General features: G+C 40.5%; 1 protein-coding gene across 1 annotated transcript in view; it reads left to right on the top strand.

Annotated features, from left to right (window-relative positions):
* Positions 1 to 23836, top strand: part of LOC124795635 (nephrin-like) — a 910890-nt gene that overhangs the window by 535524 nt on the left and 351530 nt on the right. Inside the window, exon 4 of the mRNA XM_047259707.1 lies at positions 17075 to 17185. Within this exon, the coding sequence (XP_047115663.1) occupies positions 17075 to 17185 (111 nt within the window). The remainder of the gene's footprint in view (positions 1 to 17074; positions 17186 to 23836) is intronic.

Raw genomic sequence — 23836 nt, 5'->3', positions numbered from 1 at the left:
AGTTTTATTCGGAGTTTCTTAACATGAAGGTCTATCATTCAGTAGGGACAGGAAAGATTCCGCAGACAGCTCCCATGCGGTTTGTGTAAAGTACAGAAAGGAAAAATAATGATTACTGCAGGCTCACCGGCCGTTGCGGCCGGGCGGTTCTAGGCTCTTCAGTCTGGAACCGCGAGACCTCTACGGTCGCAGGTTAGAATCCTACCTCGGGCATGGATGTTTGTGATGTCCTTAGGTTAGTTAGGTTTAAGTAGTTCTGAGTTTTCGGGGACTGATGACCTCAGTTGTAAGTCCCATAGTGCTCAGAGCCATTTGAACTGCAGGCTCTGACGAAACACTTGGCAAACAACTACAGCGTATCTACTATCGATGTATCTTACACGAGACGAGAATGCAAACCAGCGAATCAGGGGTACCTTTATAGAACAGACGAACACGAGCCACTACACTGTGCGTAAGGGTAGATTGTGTCGAACAGTAATAGGGCAGACCCCGGCAGAACGCTGGCATAATCCCAGCCCACCTTTCGGATAACTAGTTGACCTCCTTTCGTCTCTAATATCATTCAGACCGTGGAAGCTTTATGATGAACATCCTCTCTTTAACTTTGTTTTTCTACAAGAAGTGAAAAATCTCATCAGACAACATATTGTGTAGGATGTACGTCTTGAAGACACTATACTTTGTGCTTCATGAACTGAGCGTTATGTGTAGTTTGCTGCTGGAGGCAGTTACTGTAATGCTTGCAACTATCGTACCCATTGTTTTTTCTTAAACTTCTGCAACTATGCATCATTCGAGTTCGTTTTGTAAAAGTAGAAACAAAGAGAAAGACACGAGTGCCGATAGCTACGTTGTTGTATGCATTACACTACAATACACAAATAATTAGGATTACTGAACTAAACATCTTCTCTGTTTTTGACAGTTACGCGCTGTATAAAGCCGAAATGCCTTAAATGGATGTCGCTTATCTTCCCGATGTAAATTCGGTGGGGACTGGAAGATTTTCACGTAGATCTATGTCTGCACAGATCTATGTCCACATAGTTTGTATAAAGTATAGAAAAAAGAGCAGTGGTTATAGGCCAAAGTGACCAAACAGTTGCCCTACATTTTCACAGAACGAGCAGTATCCCAAGAACCTGTGATATATCTGTGTACATATGAGGGTTGTCCAGGAAGTGAGTTCCGATCGGTCGCGAAATGGAAACCACTGGGAAAATCTGGTAAAGCTATGCACATATGTTGGGCAGTGTCTCTAGAATGCCCGTCGATCGTGTTGCGTCTCTCTTTTCAGTTCTGAGTGAACAGTGAGCACGTAAAGATGCGTAGGGAATAGCGTCTCCCGCCAAGCATGAGGGCCTCGTGAGAGATTTCGCCTGTGTCATGCAGCCCACATAACACATCTGTCGAGCAGTTCCTTCTTCATGCCAATTCTCGGCCGCCCACTGCAGGGGCAGTGAAGACGTTCCTGCAGCGTTTCCGATGAGAAGCGTTTGATCACCCACTATACAGTCCGTAATTAGCTCCCCCTGAGTCTCATCGCTGCTCACAAGAACCGCTGGCAATGAAGACAGAATCTTTCCACAGACAACCAGCTGCAGACCATTGCAGATAACAGGTCGAAAGCACTGGCGGCTGCTTTCTATGATGAGGATATTGGAAAGTTGATACAACACCACAACAAAACTCAAAGTTGAAGCGGCGACTATGTAGAGATGTAGGTGGAAGGTGTACGTACGTAACTGTCGCAAATAAAACGTTTCTGGCTTTTACTGTGGTTTACATCTCCCGACCGATCGGAAAGTACTTTCTGGACAAACCTCGTATATTTGTGAGCATATTTAAAGAAGCAGAAAGTCAACTAGCGAATGATTGATATGAAGATTAATATTTTTATTTATTTAGTTATTTACTCATTTATTTTATTTATTAATGTCCTTGACAGGAAAGCACGGAAAAGCTAAACATTTTATTTAGAATTACAATTGCGTGTCCTCCCGCAGAAAGAAACTGAACTGGCTTAAACTGTTGTCGTGTGTATGGTCCTCCAGCTGACTGAACATCAGACGAAAATTATCATTCAGAATTTTTATAGAACGAAGTCTTAGCTAGCTGTACTTTAAGTTCACATCAATGAACAGTATGGTTACAGAAACGAAAGCAATCTCTGTTGATCTCGTGGCTCTGTTCACCGCAGCTTTCCAAGTTCACGGACACTTGTAAGAAAACTTATTCCGTCGAGGAGAAACAATGGATGTTGACGGTAGTGCTGTGCAAGGTCCATAAAATATTGGTAAGGAAACCAAGCTATTAACGTAGGTTCAGTGCGGATAATAGATGATGTTAAGCATTCAGTAACCTAACCGTGTAAGCAGGTTTCGTACAGGAGTCAATTGAGCAACAAAATCGCACGAAGTCTCTGACTATATCTCGTACCCACATAAGCGAATGTACATAAGAGGAATCAAAGTCCATTTGTAGCTTTAAATCACTTGTAACGTGTCCGGCAAATTATATGGCGGTTTTCTTGAAAAACTTCTTTCAATACACTCTCTTTATATTTAATTTAAATGCTTCGCACGAAAAACTACCTTTAATGGTGGTCAATAGCTGCTCTCTCTCCTCAGGTTCGTAAAACGTGCATACTCGTCAGTGCCCACCAGCAGGAGTCCTTGGTTCATCGCCGCACTCACTAACATCGACATTTTCACGGAATAGTACAACAGTCAAAGATATTATACATATCCGCAGTACACAAAGTTATGCAGCAGTTGTGGTAGGTGGAAGACTAAAAACCGCGCGTGGGAAAATCAAATAGACGAGTATGGATAGTCTAAACACTAGTTAGGAAAGGAACCTGTACATACGGATGTTGTGTACACATCACATTAACCAGTTTTAAAGAAACAACCGGATCAGTTAACAAATTTTCAGTTATAATAGGAAATGCTCGAAGACGGACTAAACAATGGAAAATTTTATCTCTAACGATGACCTGAAGTACGTCGTAATTAGCTATAACATTACTATAGTACAAAATTTGCACGTTCGTTAGTAGCTTCGCGAGGGTGAGAGTTGAGCCTTCGTAGAGTATCCATCTCTTCAAGTTCGTTAACTATGCGACCTTTACTTGCAGTGTGTAAGGCTACTAAATTATTGCTAACCTGTTATTACTCAAGCTGACTGTCGATCACATACGTTGTGAAAGAGCTGACTTCGAATTTATGTTTTTCAAGTCTAGTATGAAAGTTCCTTCTCACCTGACCATCTTATCTAGCATTGCAATCAATACAATGCACACCAGAATATGAAAATGATTGATCTAGTATGCTTCACGGTTTATTAACCTAGTGTCTAAACATTTCGGGACGAAATATCCTGGAACAGTTTTAGCTTGCAGAGGGTTTCTTCCAGTTCTATCAAATACATAACCATGATGTGAGACCATAGAGAACCTAACATTACTCTTTCATTCACGACTAGTGAGCGTGGAGTCGTTCAATTTATCAACCATTTCGTGCGGCAGTAAATGTAAATTTACTCAGTTCCTGTCATATGCCTCAGACTTAAGCGTAACACTATTTAATCTGCCGAGAAGGAACCTGTAGGTAGCAATTTTGTACTTATTTGGATGATTAAAAACTACATGCAGGACTACGTTAGTAATGGATTTCTCTGTAAATGTCAAATTCTGTTACTTTGCCATTTAGCGTGATCTTCAAATCTGAGTACGTTAAAGTCTCGTAAGGCCAGTTAGTCTGATATGGAACTGAACAGCATGGAGTGCACTCACTTTCTTCTGCAGATTGTCGTATTCTTCTTCACTACCCTCGTAGATCAGAAACACTTCATCTATGAAATGTTTAAAGCATGTTACCTTATTATATTCATAATAACGCTTCTTAAAAGAATGTGTCCTGAAAACTCGAGGTAAAAATCTTGCCGAAAATGCACGCTAAAGGTGAACCGTTGAGTTTTTTTCTATACACTTGATTACCTAACTTAAAATAATTAGAACAGAAAACCAGTGTTAAAATTCTTATAACCTCTTTGATTCCATCAGGTTACCCACCGCCGAATATACTAAGATTTTGAAAAGCAATGTCACTAACTTTATTTGCAGAGAAATTAGTGTACATTTTACGAATATTAAAAGTCACCACGTGAGGACCTCCTGGAATGTTGACGTTCTACCAGTGTGTGATTAGCTCTTCCCAGTTTTTCATCACTCTGGGCTCTCTAAGACAGAAATACTCTTTTAAGAACTCTGCAATAAAGTATTCAAGTTTATAACCTACGCTACCCTGTGCGCTAATTTACATATAATAGTGCGAGAATACAAGAGAAGAGGGAGTATTAGAATAGAGAGTGGAAGGAATTCAAATGTATTAATGACAAACTTACAGACTATAAGGCCGTAATTGATCGAGTGGATGAAGGAAAAATTTCGGTTGTGCTTTCTCAACAGGAGTATATGAACAAGATAGAATAGGGTTCTCACTAAAAAATATTTTTATGGTATTTGGAAAGCAATAAAAGAAACAGAGATATATCTGGAAGAGAAGAGAAAGAAAAAAGTTTCTTTCTATGATTTCGAAAGCACATAGACTTCCCGCGACGATTAGAGTCCATAAGCCGGACCACTCAACATGACCGATTGTTGAAGTATGGAATGGAACAGATTATAAACTTGAACACTGCGTTGCTGGTTTCTTGAAAGAACAGTACTGTTTTAGAGACCACAGAATGATTAAAAACTTGGAAGACCTAATGGATAATTCTTAGAACGTCAGTACCCCAGTAGGTACTCACATGACAACTTCCGATATTCTCAATTTCCCTACATATGAAGTCAGTAACCTATCTTCTAAAAATCCTAGTAAATTCAGCGGTAGGTAACCTGATAAAATTGAGGCGATTATTAGTATTTTAACACTGGTTTTCTGTTTCAGTTATTTTGAATTTGGTGATTAAATGTGTAGGAAGAAACAGGGTTTGGGTACGGTTCACCTTTAGCATGCATTTTAGGTAAATTTTTATGTCGCGTTGTGAAGACATGTTTTATTTTTAATTTTTTTTAAGAAGGGCAACAATGAATGCTTGAAACGTCATATAGTTGAAGTATTTGTGCTTTGCGAGTGTAGTGAAGAAGAATGCGACAATTTGCATAAAAATAAGTGAATGCACTTCATGCTGTTGAGTTTCATATCATACTAAAGGGCTTTAGCGAACTTAGGTTGGCAGATCGCGTTAAACGGCAATATAATGGAACTTGACGTATAAAAAGAAATCCACTTTAGACGAGCTCCTGCATGTGGCTTCTAGCTATCAATATAAGTACAGAATTGCTGCCTATAGGTCCCTCCTCGGCAGATTGAACAGTGATACACTTAAGTGTGAGGCATACGATAGGGAACTGGGTATAATTAGGTATATTCTCGCAAAGAATAGTTGATCTGCATCTATGGTTGATAAGTTGTATAAAAGAATACGAATAACAGCGGCGGGAACAAGGAATGAGGTTTCCATATCATAGTTAGGTATTAGAGAGGACCTTAAGAAAACTTTTGACAGCTAATATTGTTGTAGCATATTTTGTATCTAAAAGATTGGGCACCAGTTTAGTAAGTCATGGAGAAAGTAAGAACAATAAATTTCCAGATTCTGGTGTACATTTAATGACTGTAATGTAGGATAAATGTATCGTACCACATACCCAATAATAAACCTATACGAAAAACACGGAAGCTTCAAATTACAATTTAAAACAAAATCAAGGTTTTTTTGCAGATTCAAGGTAGCTCATAGAGGTAGCGTAGCATCCCAAGTTTAGTGACATATATTAAACAACGACCTCATAGTGTCAAAATACACTCCTGGAAATGGAAAAAAGAACACATTGACACCGGTGTGTCAGACCCACCATACTTGCTCCGGACACTGCGAGAGGGCTGTACAAGCAATGATCACACGCACGGCACAGCGGACACACCAGGATCCGCGGTGTTGGCCGTCGAATGGCGCTAGCTGCGCAGCATTTGTGCACCGCCGCCGTCAGTGTCAGCCAGTTTGCCGTGGCATACGGAGCTCCATCGCAGTCTTTAACACTGGTAGCATGCCGCGACAGCGTGGACGGGAACCGTATGTGCAGTTGACGGACTTTGAGCGAGGGCGTATAGTGGGCATGCGGGAGGCCGGGTGGACGTACCGCCGAATTGCTCAACACGTGGGGCGTGAGGTCTCCACAGTACATCGATGTTGTCGCCAGTGGTCGGCGGAAGGTGCACGTGCCCGTCGACCTGGGACCGGACCGCAGCGACACACGGATGCACGCCAAGACCGTAGGATCCTACGCAGTGCCGTAGGGGACCGCACCGCCACTTCCCAGCAAATTAGGGACACTGTTGCTCCTGGGGTATCGGCGAGGACCATTCGCAACCGTCTCCATGAAGCTGGGCTACGGTCCCGCACACCGTTAGGCCGTCTTCCGCTCACGCCCCAACATCGTGCAGCCCGCCTCCAGTGGTGTCGCGACAGGCGTGAATGGAGGGACGAATGGAGACGTGTCGTCTTCAGCGATGAGAGTCGCTTCTGCCTTGGTGCCAATGATGGTCGTATGCGTGTTTGGCGCCGTGCAGGTGAGCGCCACAATCAGGACTGCATACGACCAAGGCACGCAGGGCCAACACCCGGCATCATGGTGTGGGGAGCGATCTCCTACACCGGCCGTACACCACTGGTGATCGTCGAGGGGACACTGAATAGTGCACGGTACATCCAAACCGTCATCGAACCCATCGTTCTACCATTCCTAGACCGGCAAGGGAACTTGCTGTTCCAACAGGACAATGCACGTCCGCATGTATCCCGTGCCACCCAACGTGCTCTAGAAGGTGTAAGTCAACTACCCTGGCCAGCAAGATCTCCGGATCTGTCCCCCATTGAGCATGTTTGGGACTGGATGAAGCGTCGTCTCACGCGGTCTGCACGTCCAGCACGAACGCTGGTCCAACTGAGGCGCCAGGTGGAAATGGCATGGCAAGCCGTTCCACAGGACTACATCCAGCATCTCTACGATCGTCTCCATGGGAGAATAGCAGCCTGCATTGCTGCGAAAGGTGGAGATACACTGTACTAGTGCCGACATTGTGCATGCTCTGTTGCCTGTGTCTATGTGCCTGTGGTTCTGTCAGTGTGATCATGTGATGTATCTGACCCCAGGAATGTGTCAATAAAGTTTCCCCATCCTGGGACAATGAATTCACGGTGTTCTTATTTCAATTTCCAGGAGTGTATAATTGATTCCTTCCATCTAGCTGATCGTTTAAAACTTGGCTATACGTTTTCCTGCGGGCTTGGTTATTTTCATTTCTTCGAGAACAATACGTTCGTCTCCTTTTGAACATAATGAAAATTTTTTAGATTCTATATAATAGCGTAGCTCTGTTTTCTATGTTCTATGTTGAATATTACACGGGCGTAGAGCCCACATACAGTATTGACGTTTCCCTAAGGTTTGTGTGGCAAGTGCTCAGAATATGACACTTGAAGAAGATTCACATTCATACATTGTTTACTAACTATGGTTTCGCTTTGTATTTCCCAGATTACGGGTCGCCTCTACTGCTTATGGTGTATACGTGGACCAGGAAAAAAAAATTCCAGATTTCTCACTGATTTCCCGGTTAAAAATACACTTTCTCCGGGTGAAAACATACTTTTTCCCTGTTAACTGACGGTATTTTTTCTCTCTGAATGATTATTGTTTTATACATGGGAGTAGAATTTCCTGGCGCTTTATAAAACTAAACACAGGGAAAAATTGCGTTTCCGAAAGATCTTTGATGTGCAGCAACATGAACGCTGCATGTTTTCGTATTACGGAAGTGTAAATTCGAATTCCACCAAACACCGCATGTTACTTTCCAAAGCATTGAAATCGAGATTGCGATGCGCTTTTGTAAGCCAGTCATAGCTCTTGTCACGTGATCTCGCCAGCCGATGACAGCGGATACTCAGAGCTTAGGACACGTGATGTAGTCAGCCAATAGCAACATCACTGTTAAGTAGCGTGAACGCACGAACAGAAAAAGTTTGTGGTTTAAATTAATATACATAGTGTTGCTACACGAAACGCAAAGCTTTCACATATAATATTGGTCTGTAAGGTTAATACGCTGCAAGAGAAGCTAAGCTTTCACTTACAGTGTTGGTCTTTTATGCGCGTATTACAATTTAAGATATATCACACAAATGTGCCAGTAAAATTTTTAATAACGACATAAATTTCTGAGCTCCTGGGCTTGAAATTCATCTAAGTGGCTCGTCATCGAAGAGTTGATTTTTAAATGAGAGTGAAACGCTCTGTGATTGAAGAAATTCATGGTACATTCTCGCACATAGTTTCGGTGTAACTGCCAGAATGCTGCTTTTCAAACCACCATTGGGAACATTTTCCCGCGACCTGTTAGAAATAGGTTCGTTTCTGCAGTTGCCAGAGAGCGACAGATGACAGGCGTCAACGGCACTTGCGCAGCTACGATGTCACAGGGAGCCCGTATGTTCGTACGTGTAAAACATTAAAAGATCGTACATAATGTCATAGAAGAAACAAGACATCGGAGGATACTCCAAGAGCATCGGAATTTCGAGACCCATACTAAAATGTGCACATTTAAAGTGCACATTTGTATATCCATATTCCCTGTTACGTAGGCCAAGACCTGTTATTAAGCTTTTCAATGTGGTTTCCGGGATGTAAATTTTCTTGGAGTACAGGTACTGTGTTATATCATGTTTGGTTCTTTATTATGGCATAATGCCATACGTGCTAGAAGTTGAAAACGTGCACTTGAAATGCAGTGAACAGTGCAGTGTGTGGAATTAAAAAGAAAATTTCTTTGGCAAACCGACAAAAATAACTTCATTGTTGTGCAAGGCAACTAAAGCTTGACTGTCAGAAAGGTGGTAATCAGAAATCTGTTTCGTTTTCATTTGACGTGAGAGCAGTAAACGAAGAGGAAACAGCAAAATCACTAAATGTAAACACGGGTCACTGTAACTCAGACTGGTCTGCACATCAGCCCCGCATCTACGATATTTCCGAACCGGTGCAATACCTCGCCACTCCCTCGAGAGTTTGAGATAGGACGTAAAAAATTTTAAAAAATCGAATTTTAAAAAATATGTTCATTTCTTAGCGCACATCTTTCTGAAGAGTCTGATGCAGAAAACGTGTGTTCGAGGAAATGTAAGACATATTATTTGGTCGTTTGTGTGTCAAAGGGCTCTGAGGAATTGAAGCGTGTATATTTTGTAATGGATGCCATCAAACCATATTCAGGACAATGGAAATTAAAATGTCCTGTGGTGCCTCTCCTGCTTACAATTGGCCGATTTTACATCTTTTTTTTTTTTTTAAAAAAAAAAAGAAAAGAACTCTTCAGGAAATTTGCACTCTTTATTAGCCTATCAGCTAAGAACTTGCTGCTTTGAGTGACATAAAATTAAATATAGGATACATAAACCCAATAAAGACATGAGACAAGCAAGACAATACACATTTCTTCAATCCTTAGCTCCTAGAATTTTTTTCCTCTAATCTTGCTACAGCTTTACATGGCGTGCTTTCCTGCGAAAGAATCTATTACCTCATGCAAGTTCGTCAAATGTTTTACCACATGAAAAGTCGAAATGTCGTTGTCTAACACTGAAAAAGCTGTTAATGCAGATAGGACCCAAGACTGGTGTGGTTTTCCGATCTCATTACGCCTATTTTGTCACTCTCTGCTAGATAAAACAAAATAGGACTTTCTAATACTGCAACAATTGTAATACACACCAAATAACCGAGACTGATTTGGCAGAAACGGTCTTTTTTGTAACGACAGAATAAAGTTCACAAAGTACCAATATCAAATGCCTATTGGGCCTACTACAAGCAAAAAGCCTTACGTTAGAAAATAGTTTCACACTTCATTCATACGCTCCAGTTTCTCAAGTATTAGATCAAAAAATAGTAGTACGATATTTTTATACAAACTTGGAATCGTCATATTGTTCCATAATTTATGTGATGTTCCCGTTTCTTCTCCTTCCTCGTTCTAAAAAACAGTCTTGTTATCACTAATTCTGTAACTATTCCTGCCAATGTCAAAGCTTATTTGCAGGTTAACTCCACTAACTCTGCCAGAATCACCGGTTTAGTTATCCCGCGATTATTCTCCGGTTAGGCGTTGCTACATGTTCGTATAGAATTTAAAGCGACTGCTTGCCGGGGACTGAACAACTAGCCCTTACTAGTATAGAGACCTGGCCAAAATTTTTTTGTCAAAATTCCATTTTCTTAGGTACACCGAGAAGGTAATACGTAATCTTTCTTAGCTGTTACTCGTTTATTTCCACTCCTGTAGTCTGAATCTATGGCTTTAGCTAGTAATTATAACAACGCTCATCATTCGCAAACCCAATCAACCACACAGTAAGACAGCGGTTGGCATTCATCCGTTCGGCCTTACTCCGCTCAGCTCGTATAGCCCCTTTTGTCTGTAGGAAGGTTTGTTTCTACATGCGAGGAGGATTCCCCTGGAGGGGACATCATATACACTATGCACGCATTCACAAATGAACTTACGATTAATTCAGAAATCAACTTAGAATGTGAGCAAAAATCGACAGGGTTGCGTTTCAAAGTCATACGAATAATCGATAGACTAACGTGCGCTGCATGCTAGTTGCTTTGTGAAACAAGGTTTATCCCTCAATAGTATGAATTTGCCCCCCACCCCCCTCCTAGAACTGGGCCTGCTGCGCATGCAAGAATCTGGCAGCTCGGGCGCTCCAGTGAAATATTTCCCGGTAGCCATCTAGCTACTTGCTGCGACTGCTTACACAGCCAACAGCCACATTTCTGTAGCCAGAAGCGGGTGAAGGAACTACTCAACTGCTGATGATTCCACTCGTAACTGCTAAAACGAATCTAATGTAAACAGTTGTGACGTCACGATCATCGGAGGCAATTTGTCGTTACGGGACATTGCATTGTCTTCCTATAGCCTTTGACACATTTTGCTGTTGGCAGACGCTTGTATGAGCACTGTGTTTTGTTGTTGTATATTGCGCATTTCCTTTGCAATTAAAGTTTTATTTTCGTTTTTTCTCTCGTTCATGTTTAATTATTGCAGTATTATTCTGAAATGGCGGAATACAGTAATATGGTTTGTTGGAGTATCGTTTCTTGCCAGCCAAAATTACAAAAATTTAACTGAAAACAAAAACAATGAAAACTTCCTGGAATTCTAAAAAATTCCCGGGGTTTTCCCGGTTATCTCCCGGATGAAAAAATTGCCGGGTTTTTCCCGGATCTCCCGGTTGTCCCGGGTCGTATACGCCCCAGCTAGCACTCCGACCCACACATCCTTTCGCAGGAGAATTTTTTGGTACTTCAGAAATATACTTATTACATTTTTTCCACTATGGAGGACCTCACATTGGTAGTAAGTAAAGCCTCTAGCAGACTCACGGGAACACTCGTAAGTCTACGTCAAGTGTCTGTAGCTCACAACAGATGGCGCCAGTGAGCTGCGACCTATGAAGCATCGTATAATTGCCAATTTTAGGCAAGAATTAAACAGTAAAACACGAGAGTTGTTACAAGTGATCTATGAAACTGATATTAAACTAATCGTATTAACAACTGTGGGTAATCTATTATTATAGATGCGAGCCAAAATAACGAGATAAAAAGCAATAAATTGAATTGTATGTTGTAGTTGAGAGGCGTGAAAACTCAGAAAGGACTTTTAAATGGTAATGACAATCGTGAAAATGGACCTAAGAGGTAATTAGTGGTATAGATATAAGGATATCGAGAAACTGAAAAACTTAAAATTGCAGTACAACTTAATTATTTCGGCTACATTCTCTTCTATTTATCTGTAGGACACCACACATTGTTTCTGAATATTTGAAGATAGATATTATTTACTGGGATGTTTTATACCCTCGGTATCCCATGAACTGACTCTGTCTAACGTTAGTAAGTTATATCACAATATCTTGCGAGTAACTCCAATTTTGCAAAATGGGACCATGCAACTTACAACAAATGTATAGTTTTCGTTACCCATGTAGCTAACCCCATCTATTATCAGTAAGCTGTGTCACATTTCATGCTAGTAACTCCAATTTTGCACCATGGGTTCATTCCACTCCTAACAATATGTTTCTTTTTTGTGCAGGGCAATTAGAAGATGACTGAATCAGGCGAAACGCGCCATTGGTAAATATATAATAACAACAGTCCTGCAACTAAGAGTGTTTGTTTCTTCATCGTACATTACTGACTGCTGCACAATACTGGCCATGAGTTGGAGAAAATTTTAAACATTTAATGCTTATTTAGTGGAACTGCACTGAAAAGTACTTGACGTTCAGTAATTCCCAAATATTAATGCGGTTAAGGATATACTCTGGTGAGGTTGCCCGCAGCTCGTGGTGTAGTGAATAGCGTTGCTGCCTCTGGATTACGAGGTCCCGGGTTCGATTCCCGGCCGGGTTGGGGATTTTCTCTGCCTGGGGACTGGGTGTTTGTATTGTCCCCATGATTTCATCATCATCATTTTCGTTGTCATTCGTGACTGTGGCTAGATTGGAATGCGCAAAAAAATTGGACTGTGTAAAAAGTGGGCTATTGTACGGGCGCTGACGACCGTGCAACTTATCGCCCCACAAATCAAACATCATCATAAAACATATCGTGAGGCTCAGATGTCAGGATAAGAACATTTAGCAAGTTGTATCTATATTTCATTTTCTAAGAAGTTCTCAACTTGCCATTCATAATATCAGTCATGCCTGACAAACCTCAGAGGTGCGTAAGTCGTCAGCTGATAATAAAATTCTTCGTTTCATATTGTCCTCCTAAGGCGTCGAAAATTTCATGAAAGTGCATAAATATCAAACAAAGATCTCCGGAGAAAGGTAAAACGCAAACATTTGGTATTACTAACAAAAATCGAATAAGGAAGACATACAAGGCCGAAATTATTTTGGTGAAGCTGCGAAAAGTCTCTTAACAAATATTGCATTTCTTCCATGAACTAGCTTTCGAACCATTACAGGCTAGAAATTTTAATGTGTTTGCTACCTTAATTACTCAGTGGGCCACCGACGCCCAGTATCAAGCTCTGCGTGTGAATGTACCATATTCTACAGACCTACTCTGAAAATGACTCTGAAATCTTTCCAAAACCCATCAACGAAAAGGAACTAATATTCCATTCATTGCTACCTGCAGCTGTGTGTAGTTATACTTCAAGGCACTTGAACGTTTCTGTATCATTAGCGAACCGCGGCCTGTCACTCTCTCCTTTTAGGATAAATGCTACGAAGACAAGCGCTGGAAAACTGTACCTGTGCTGACCTTAAATGGTGAAGCCAGTTCTGAACTACTTAATTTGGGGAGAGGCGGCGGAACGATTTAAATGTCGCTCGCTCGACCTTTATCCTTTAAATGTTACTGACCACCCACTTCCTGAATTGGCGGCTCGGATGGTTGAGTTTTGTCTGCTAACTTTCTCTTCCACAAAAAGCCAAGTGACGTAAAGGTAAAGTAAATATAGTTCCATATTTAAAAACTGAGGTTTCACTGATAAAAATATATCTATATGTCAAGCTACAGCTACATCAGGTAAATGAGAATCTCAGAATTGAAAGAGAACTCTCAGGCAATGAGTGTCCACTTCACCAAACTTATTCTCAGCAGCTATAAAGTTTTGAAATGCTTAAATTGGGAACACGAAGAAGAAATACGTGTTAATGGGACATATCGAAATGAACATTATTTTTCGTTGACGATATTGTACGGTTAAACCCTTAAAAACGACTAAGAGAATTTCATAAAGAAACTTCCAAAGTATACATTAGAACCAACCATAATAAAAAATATAGACATGAATACAGCTAAGTGGAAAACAATACACATTAACCATGAAGAGAACCAGTTGATGAGCTTTCCTTTCTGGCTTGGAGGTCTTTTGTGAATAGGGCTTCCAAAACTAAGGTTCTCTTATGTCTGAGTACGAACATTTACAGTGAGTAATTGCAGCTCTAGCTCATAATGACGACACTTGGACTTTCACAAGGTGACAGTTGCTCTGAGAGTAGCTGAATATTGGGGATTATTAAAAAAACATGGAAAAAACTTTTAGAACAGGAAAATGAAATTGAAGTGCATCTGACGTACATAGCCAAGAGAAAGGGTGACATACTGATTCTGCGAGGTAAGACTAGACAGAGAGAATGGCCTAACGAAAGGTGGATGGATACTTGAAAAAAAAAAAAAAAAGAAACCGAGCAAGAGTAACAATTATATGGTATAGATAGTAAAGCAGCTGATGATCATTTATAAACTATTGTCAATACAACAAATGTTTCCCATTTTCGTCCCATGATCAATCATTTGTTCTGTAAATGGAGGGCTGCCCTATTTTAGCTTCCACGATGTTGTGGCCGAGGTCAGCAATATTTTGTAATGAATGATATGACGATTCTTTGTCTTCCCAGGTAGCCGTAATTTCATCTTTTCTATAATTACTGTAGTGAACCACGTGTGTTTGCTTTATTGATCACATTTTATGACACTCATCCTCTTTTGTTGTTAGGCTCCAGATGATACATTTATGGTTATGTTTCTGGGAGGGGCACAGAGATGGTGGGGTCTGTAATGAACTACTGTGTCATTCTCGTACCGTTTCTGCTACTTCGAAATCAGTGTGTTACGTCCCCGGATACCGGTACTCCTTTGCACTCAAACGAATTGTTGGTCGATTGGATTGCTCAGTATTTACTGAATCATCTCTCTTTCTTTGTTCAAGAGGTGCAGATGTTTATTCGTAGCTTACAGTGTTTATTTATAGGAATGTTACCATAAGCAATGATTTTATACATTACAGTAAGTATTGTTTTCACCTTTCTTTGTTCTTCCAAATTGCTTTTGTATATGTCCAAAACGATTTCATCCAGACAGTTTTCCTGCTGAAATCGAGTGGTGATATCTTCACAGTATTTACTTCTTCCAGTGTTCTACTTTCCAACTATATCATTATCTTTCCACGGAGCACTGCAGCACTCTCCGAAGACACTGGAATGTCACATGCTCCGGCTGGTCGAATACTACTGCACTAAGAATCCCACTTGTTGGTCCCGCCTTTACGTATATGTGAGAATATTAGAATGAAATCTTCACTCTACAGCGGAGTGTACGCTGATATGAAACTTCCTGGTAAATTAAAACTGTGTGCCGGACCGAGACTCGAACTCCGCCACACAGTTTTAATCTGTCAGGAAGTATCATGTGACAATATTAGTGTCAGCAAGTTTCCACATCAAATTTCTGGGACATCGTAACTAACCATACCATTTATTTACGACCTTGTGGGAAATAAAAGTCATGTTCTAATCGCTCAACGAGACATGTTTCTGCATTTCTGTGTGTTTCTTTTAAAATTCTGTAAAAATTCGTATTCAAATAGTTGCAAGTATTGCGTTACAGGTATAAATTACCCTTATCGTTTTAAACTGCCTTATCAGCATCTTAGTTGTGCCTTCTTGCTACTTTGAGTTTTGTTGTGTTATTCACGTCAATTTTTATTCGTAGTGGATAGTGAACTGAGAAGAGGTTATAATGTGCACATCAGTACATGTAAATCAAGGTTAATGGAGAGTAGTAAAGTGGTGAGTAATGAAGTCAATCACGATTACAGTGACGGAATCTGATTAGGAATCAAGAAACTGAATATTGTAGAAAAGGTTTGGTCTTTGGGAAACAGGGTATTTGATATTAGAGAAAGCAGAGAAGATACAAAATGCAGACTGGCAACAGCAAGCAAAGGCTTGAAAACATCTAATTCTACTAAGTGTTTTCAGGAAATGTGTGGAATTTTATATTATAAAGAATGTAACAGGGATAAATGCAGATATTTCTGTTGGTGACTGATGACGGTGTACTGAACAATTACATCGTATTTACTTAATTTGAAGACTACTAATTATAGCTATTAGAAGTAGTATATTTTTTAGTTGATTAGTACTTCAAGTACATATGGCAAGAACAATCCATTAATCCAAGGATTTCCCCTGGGAAGCAAGTCAAGTGGTCATTTGTGGAAGTGCACCCAAAATGGTTAGCCTTTACTCACACCTGTAGCCCACTTAACGGTGCAGTTACAGCCATGCAGAAGATATCAGCTGGTACATGCAGTGACGCGTTTATGAGCGGACTATTCTATACAGAGAAAATTAACCGAATACCCTGATGTTTATAGATACTAAGGTACCACATACGTACCTGTACCCGGTACACCCTGCTTGTAAGAAAATGTGTACGGTAAGTTGTATAGAAGAATTAGAATAGAAACTTTTGAATTATGGTGCTACAGAACAATGTTGAAGATTTGATGGGTAAAACAAGTAACTAATGAAGAAATATTAAATCAAATTGAGAAGAAAAGAGCGCTATGGAACACTGAGTAAAAGAAGGTATCAGCTAAAAGGACACACCGTGAGGTGTCAAGGAATAGTAAAGTTGGAAGGGGCGGGAATGTGAGGGGCGGGTTGCGGAGGGTTTTTACTACAGCAAGCAGGTTCGAGTGGTTGTGGATTGTAATTGCTATGCAAGGGTGAAGACGTTTGCTCAGTAAAGAGTAGCACTGAATGTTGTATCAAACCAGTCTTTGGTGTGAAGACCAGAATATCACTATCATCACTATCACTACCATCACCACAACCACCACCATCAACAACAAAAACAACATAATATAAGAGACCAATGTGAACTGCCAGTAAAACTGATGTATGCTTTCAGTCTTTCAAACAGGGTAATTGTTATATACATTCAACTACACTATGAAGAAGAAAATACCTTTTCATCACTCGTGATGTCCAAAAATCCTCATACAAGTTGTTATTAAAGATTAATTTTTGTGTAACTGTGGGACATGCGTTTATCGTGAATGAAAAAAGATGCACTTTATCGCTTGCATGCTTATGTCTTCTATTTCTGTTCCAGAACCGCCAACGCATCTGGTGATTCAGGATGAGGCGGGAAACAATCGAACATCGGTCGTCGGACCATACACCGAGGGAGACAGCCCTTTTCTCTATTGTGACGTCTATGGCGGTAAGTTTTATCATTGTGAGATATTTAGTGCACTATGATCTTACACTCATTTCTGTTTATTTTTACTATTAGCACCTAAATTAAATAGCATAAATGACCGTGTAATCAAGTGGTCACCTAATCTCATTATTACATGGGGTTTGTCGAGAGTGAGTAGTTCCACAAGTGATTTTCTGAGGTGCAAAAACCAGGATCAACAAAACCAAATTAATATCTTTCTCTGGCATTAAATACAATTGCCAGAAGTATTTAGTTCCAAAGATGGTGTGAGGTAATGGGCGAGTTGTGGCGTCCTGAAATTATTCTAAGTTCGGAGTTGGCTTGGCCGCACTGGCCATTTAAGACTCATGAGCGACTGCGTGGTGCCGTAAGTTAGCCGGAGGAAGAGGGGTAGCCCCAGCGCGTGGTCTAGGCCGACCACGTGGCTGGGAATTCATTGTTAGCCGGCCGGAGTGGCCGTGCGGTTCTAGGCGCTACAGTCTGGAGCCGAGCGACCGCTACGGTTGCAGGTTCGAATCCTGCCTCGGGTATGGATGTGTGTGATGTCCCTAGGTTAGTTAGGTTTAATTACTTCTAAGTTCTAGGCGACTGATGGCCTCAGAAGTTAAGTCGCATAGTGCTCAGAACCATTTGAACCATTTGAACCAATTCCATGTTAATGCTGTGTCGTGGAATGGGCTTTGTGTCGATGAAGGGGATTTGCATGCCGCGTAGTGCCAAAGATGGCGGACTTTTGGAAACCGTGATGGCAGACATTACACAGCTCATGTAGAAATTAATAATAGCCAGAGGAATGATGATACCTTAAAAATAAAAATGTATTTTTCCATTATTTCATGACGATTCTCATGGTGTAACCAGATTTTCAATATCTTTATTACTTTAAAGTTTATTATCTGACTGTAAATTATACAAGTAACACCCAGCAACAAATTTCCAAACTCTAAACGGTTCGTCCGATTTTGTCGATCGACGTGGCTTTAGAAAGCTATTAGTATAAACCTAAATTGATATTAATTACAGGTATGTAACTTGAATAGAGCATGAGTTATAGGAGGTCAAAGTGGCCGATTACTATTAATCCCGTCAGGCCATAAGTACTTCACAGTTACACGAATAAACGGTAGCAGCATGCTTATAAATATATTTATTCATCTATGTCCTCGTTTATATCAGATATATACTATTCAGGAAGAAATTAGTCAATTATTTACTGTTTTTTAGAAAGCAAGGAGACATTAGGCTACTGGCTTACTTCTGTTCTATTCCTTTGATATACGTTTATTTAATTTGTTTATGTATTTAATAATGTGTGATAGAGCGTGTTTATGTTCGAGCAGTAGGAACATTTATTTAATTTCAAGTTATTTAAATGTGAATCTAGTATTTCGAATGCGTTTCATTATGTTTGTGAGTGTGCGTTGGCTTGGAGACATGGCGGGAGCACTCTAGTCAATCACAGCGGTCGATCCAATAAGGACATGTGGAGAGACTGTATGGAAGTGGGGGAGCAGGAACGTCTTGAGAGAGGACAGGGGAGTTCTGGATAGTACAGGAGAGGACACGAGAGAGTCCTGGACAGTACAGCGCGCGGGACGCAGAGTCGCGGGAAAGACTTGGAGAGTGGAGTGGTTTTGCGAGTGGTAGCGGGAGATAGAAATATTTCTTAGTGCCGACTTGGGCTCTAGTATGACTCCTGTGGCTTCTGCAGTGAAGACGTTGGGAGATAGAAATATTTCTTAGTGCCGACTTGGGCTCTAGTATGACTCCTGTGGCTTCTGCAGTGAAGACGTTGTAGGCGTTTAGAAGTGAATATCTCGATTGCTATGTTGTTGTTCATAACCGATTACTTCAAGTAGGAATCTATTGTTGCCCGTTATTCAACTTATATTTTATTTAATTGTTGGACCATCGACACCAATAAATGTTTTACAGTAATAACGAGCATTCTTAAAGGTAGTTCTGCTATCGCACTCGTCATTTAAAGTGGTTAAAATAGTACCTGCAGAATTTATTTAATTGCAATCTTTAATTTATAAATGTCTATGTACGTTCAAAATTCGCAGTTGCCGAGTGATAGGAACCTTCGACCATTCGATTCATGTGTCTATTCATATTGTATACTGTAGACTCAGCAGTATTTGGCTTGCAATGCGGCAACTACGTATTACAGCCCCTAGATAACAAAACCAGCCAAAACTTTTAATATTTCATCTCTGAATCTGTGGGCAAGTAGTTCAGGGCCACGCATCATCACACCACTTCATTTCATCTTTATTTGAATGCCCGCAATGGTGAATAGCAAATGTGCATGCACCCAGTTATTCGCTCGGTTTCTCGATGCGCCCAACCAACGCAACTCGTGTAATATTTAATCACGAGAGTCCCACACGTCTCGATACCAGCTGTCAGATTCGAATGCCATGCAGACTGCGGTTCTCCATCTCTCAGAACAAAGAACATTTATGATAGGTTCACTCACACGTCGTGTAACTGCAGTTCGCAAATACGGTCACTTCAGAGAAATATTTATTTCCTACATCACGAATCAGAATCTGCGAAAAATAGTTAATGCGCTGAGTGAACTGGAGCATATGTGATTATTATTTAACGCAACAGCAGAACTATTTTTGTAGGGGGATGCGGTTCAGTCACTACATTTATATATCGGTACGGCTCAAACGATAATGTTGTGTTAATCCGACGGGAACAACGTTTTCTTTTAAAGAGAAAACAGATACTACAGTACAGTTGCAACTGAGCCTGACTTTATCCAGCAGTATTTTTCAAAAAAATATAGTCTTTGCCAACACCTCATCTCGTTACGAGATTCCGAGACAGTGTGGCGATAATGAAGCGCGACGCTGGTATTCGACGATCTTGTGTTCTGTGTTACTCGATATTGAGTAATTTCGATTCGTTATATATCTGCGGCAAATGATGACTGCTGTTCTGTCGGAGTTTCCATCGCGAATCTGATGTTGTGAGACTGCAGCTCCAGTGTGCGCATAGTTTCATATTCGTTGTACTGACGAATTTATGTAGAATAGTTGTCTATACAATGTCCTAGTTCGTGACATCCGAGAAAGAGCTTTAGTTGAGTGATTGATACGACACAGATCAAGGTTTATTCACATCAAAGTAGAGTCCTGAAAATGGTAAGCCAGCACGTGCGTGGTTTCACCAGTGAACCAACGATTTTAATCCACTCCACATGCGAATACTATGTTAGTTCATACACGCATAAAAGCAGAGCGCAACAGTTGACAGTTCAATCATTTCAACAACTGTCTTGCCAATAGCAACACTGCTGATTACAATACTCTTGTTATAAATTAAATGAGGGAGAGTTAAATTAAATGAAAGGAAAGGGACTTGAGTACACCTGCATAATAGTTTTGCCCTGAATCTTTAATTTAAAATGACTACTTAATATTACGGTATGTCTTTCTCTTTATAAGCTAAAACATTAATAATGGGCGTTCTTGCTTCATGAATAACTCAAAATCATCAGATGCAGCCCAATGTATCGAAACTAGTACTATGAGGTTTCCATCAATTCTACGGTTACGGAACAATCTTAAAAATGCTAATCACTTCAAAACAGGAAGTTTTACTTTGTATTACTTCTTACTGTAGATAGCAACTGCAGCCCCAACTTCACTTGTCAGTCTGGTTCACTGTCCGTCAATAACTGCAAATTGTACCACTGTTACACAATCGACGCAAAGTGAAACGAAACAAAACTGCGTAACATCGCTTAGTAACTAGAAAACAGGCAGCCACATCCCCACACAACACATGCAGTTCATCATATAGTCTGGGATTTTCATGCGATCGTTGATCACTGGCTGATTACTGCAATTTGCCCACACGCGTACGACCTATGAAGTGATGCATGACCATGCAACGGGTCGCTTCCATTTTTCGATCGTGTGTGGGCCCTTGATAGCAGGGGAGCCCTAGAATTCGGCTCTTATCCTGGCTCGTGTGCCATAATGATGAGTCTTACTGCACACTTCACCCATTGCCACACAACGCTGTCTGTAAGAGGAAGAGGAAGAGTGTAAACTAGGAATGTGTCGTATTTAGATACCGATCTAGTCCACTGCGAACGAATTGGTTTCATATTTCTTTACTCCGTGTTCACAAACGAAACTGGTGTACAGTGTTATTTAATCACTTTTGGTACACTGAAGACATATCATAACTGTTACCTGGTACAAACTTGCGGTATACGGAGGAGTCGAGACAATTTTTCTCGAATTTTCGCACTCAGGTTGCCGCCATATAAATGTGACTAATTTAATGTCATAATGGGAAAAATATGTTTCACACACAAATCTTAATCGAAATATTGTAGCACCTTTGCAACGTCCTTATAAAGACGTGCAAAACTCCATCAGCCGGCCTCTGGTGGCCGAGCGATTGTAAGCGCTTCAGTCTGGAACCGCACGACCGCTACGGTCGCAGGTTCGAATCCTGCCTCGGGCATGGATGTGTGTGATGTCCTTAGGTCAGTTACGTTTAAGTAGTTCTAAGTTCTAAGGGACTCATGACCTCAGATGTTAAGTCCCATAGTGCTCAGAGCCAGCCAAAACTCCATCAGAGAGAGAGAATGTAGACACACTGCACAGTTTTAACGTAAAAGATTTTGTCTTTAAAACAGGAATTACGCTGCAGCTCAGTCAGACAAATCAGCACTTGCGCAGGGCCGCCTTCAACCGAAACGGGAAGCCGTCACGAATACAGGTAGAAAACAGATGTGAGATTAGCGTTGTAGTCAGTGGGCTTAGAAAAATAATCTTGTAATTATTTCGCGGCTAAAATTAGTTATTCAAACGTCGTGCTTTTTTTTATTTTTTTTAAGGTGAGCGAGCTTAGGAAACTGTACTACTTATATCAGAATTTGCCCATTCTACAACGCGACTTTCTATTATGAATACATCGGATCAAATCAGAAATAAGTTGTTTTTCATCTTGCAATGGGCGCAGTCAAGTCCACTTAAAATGCTAGGTATTCAATCGACTCCAGATATTCTAGTTTTCGTTTCTGTCACTTATTTTTCCTTCATAAATTCAACACCAATAGTTTTTAAGCTGAACAACTTAACCAACATCCTATGCAGTGATATATTCTTCGTTCAGTTCCATCGGAAAACCTTGCAACTGACACCAGAATTTTACTATTCGTTCCACCACTTTCTTCACGTGATCCATGCCTGCATATTCACATATAGTACTATCTTTAGGTTTACTTCATTTCTGTCATTTGTCAACTTCCTTATTACTTGGTTAACCACGTAAAAAAATATTTTCTATGACTGATGTTTTAACAAAATCGTTTAATGTATTTCTTAATTTAACTATTTTAATAATTAGTGTTTTGTAAGAAAATTCCTGTATTGGTTTCCTTCCCATACAACATCAGATCTGATTTTATGCCTAATACAGTTGTTACTTTATACTTTTTGATAGGTCTATATTTATTTTTTAATTCCAGATTACAATGGAGGATTTGAAAGGCAAGACATACGCACTCAACATACTTCAGGACAAATATATCACAATGCCAATAAAAATTAATAGAGAACGGGGAGGGTGATTTCAGTTGAGGAGAGGAGGGCACGATCTGAAACAATGAAACAGTATTAGACCAACAAAAAACAGAAAATCCTAATTTATAATACTGGCTAAAGTGGTCCAATGTAGGCCATAAAATAAAAATAAATAAATAAAAATAAGTAAATACATTACTTCAGGTTATCATTTTCAAGGGATTTTATGTACAGTATCCCCCCATGAACCATGGACCTTGCCGTTGGTGGGGAGGCTTGCATGCCTCAGCGATACAGTTAGCCGTACCGTAGGTGCAACCACAACGGAGGGGTACCTGTTGAGAGGCCAGACAAACGTGTGGTTCCTGAAGAGGGGCAGCAGAGTTTCCAGTAGTTGCAGGGGCAACAGTCTGGATGATTGACTGATCTGGCCTTGTAACAATAACCAAAACGGCCTTGCTGTGCTGGTACTGCGAACGGCTGAAAGCAAGGGGAAACTACAGGTGTAATTTTTCCCGAGGGCATGCAGCTTTACTGTATGGTTAAATGATGATGACATCCTCTTGGGTTAAATATTCCGGAGGTAAAATAGTCCCCCATTCAGATCTCCGGGCGGGGACTACTCAAGAGGACGTCGTTATCAGGAGAAAGAAAACTGGTATTCTACGGATCGGAGCGTGGAATGTCTGATCCCTTAATCGAGCAGGTAGGTTAGATATTTTAAAAAGGGAAATGGATAGGTTAAAGTTAGATATAGTGGGAATTAGTGAAATTTGGTGGCAGGAGGAACAAGACTTTTTGTCAGGTGAATACAGGGTTATAAATACAAAACCAAATAGGGGTAATGCAGGAGTAAGTTTAATAATGAATAAAAAAATAGGCGTGCGGGTAATCTAATGCCAACAGCATAGTGAACGCATTATTGTGGCCAAGATAGACACGAAGCCCACGCCTACTACAGTAGTACAAGTTTATATGCCAACTATCTCTGCAGATGATGAAGAAATTGATGAAATGTATGATGAGATAAAAGATATTATTCAGATAGTGAAGGGAGACGAAAATTTAATAGTCATGGGTGACTGGAATTCGA

Source organism: Schistocerca piceifrons, chromosome 4, assembly GCF_021461385.2.
Source record: "Schistocerca piceifrons isolate TAMUIC-IGC-003096 chromosome 4, iqSchPice1.1, whole genome shotgun sequence".
Taxonomy (NCBI): Eukaryota; Metazoa; Arthropoda; class Insecta; order Orthoptera; family Acrididae; genus Schistocerca; species Schistocerca piceifrons.
The sequence above is the reverse complement of the archived record's forward strand: the minus strand, read 5'-3'. Positions and strand labels throughout refer to the sequence as shown.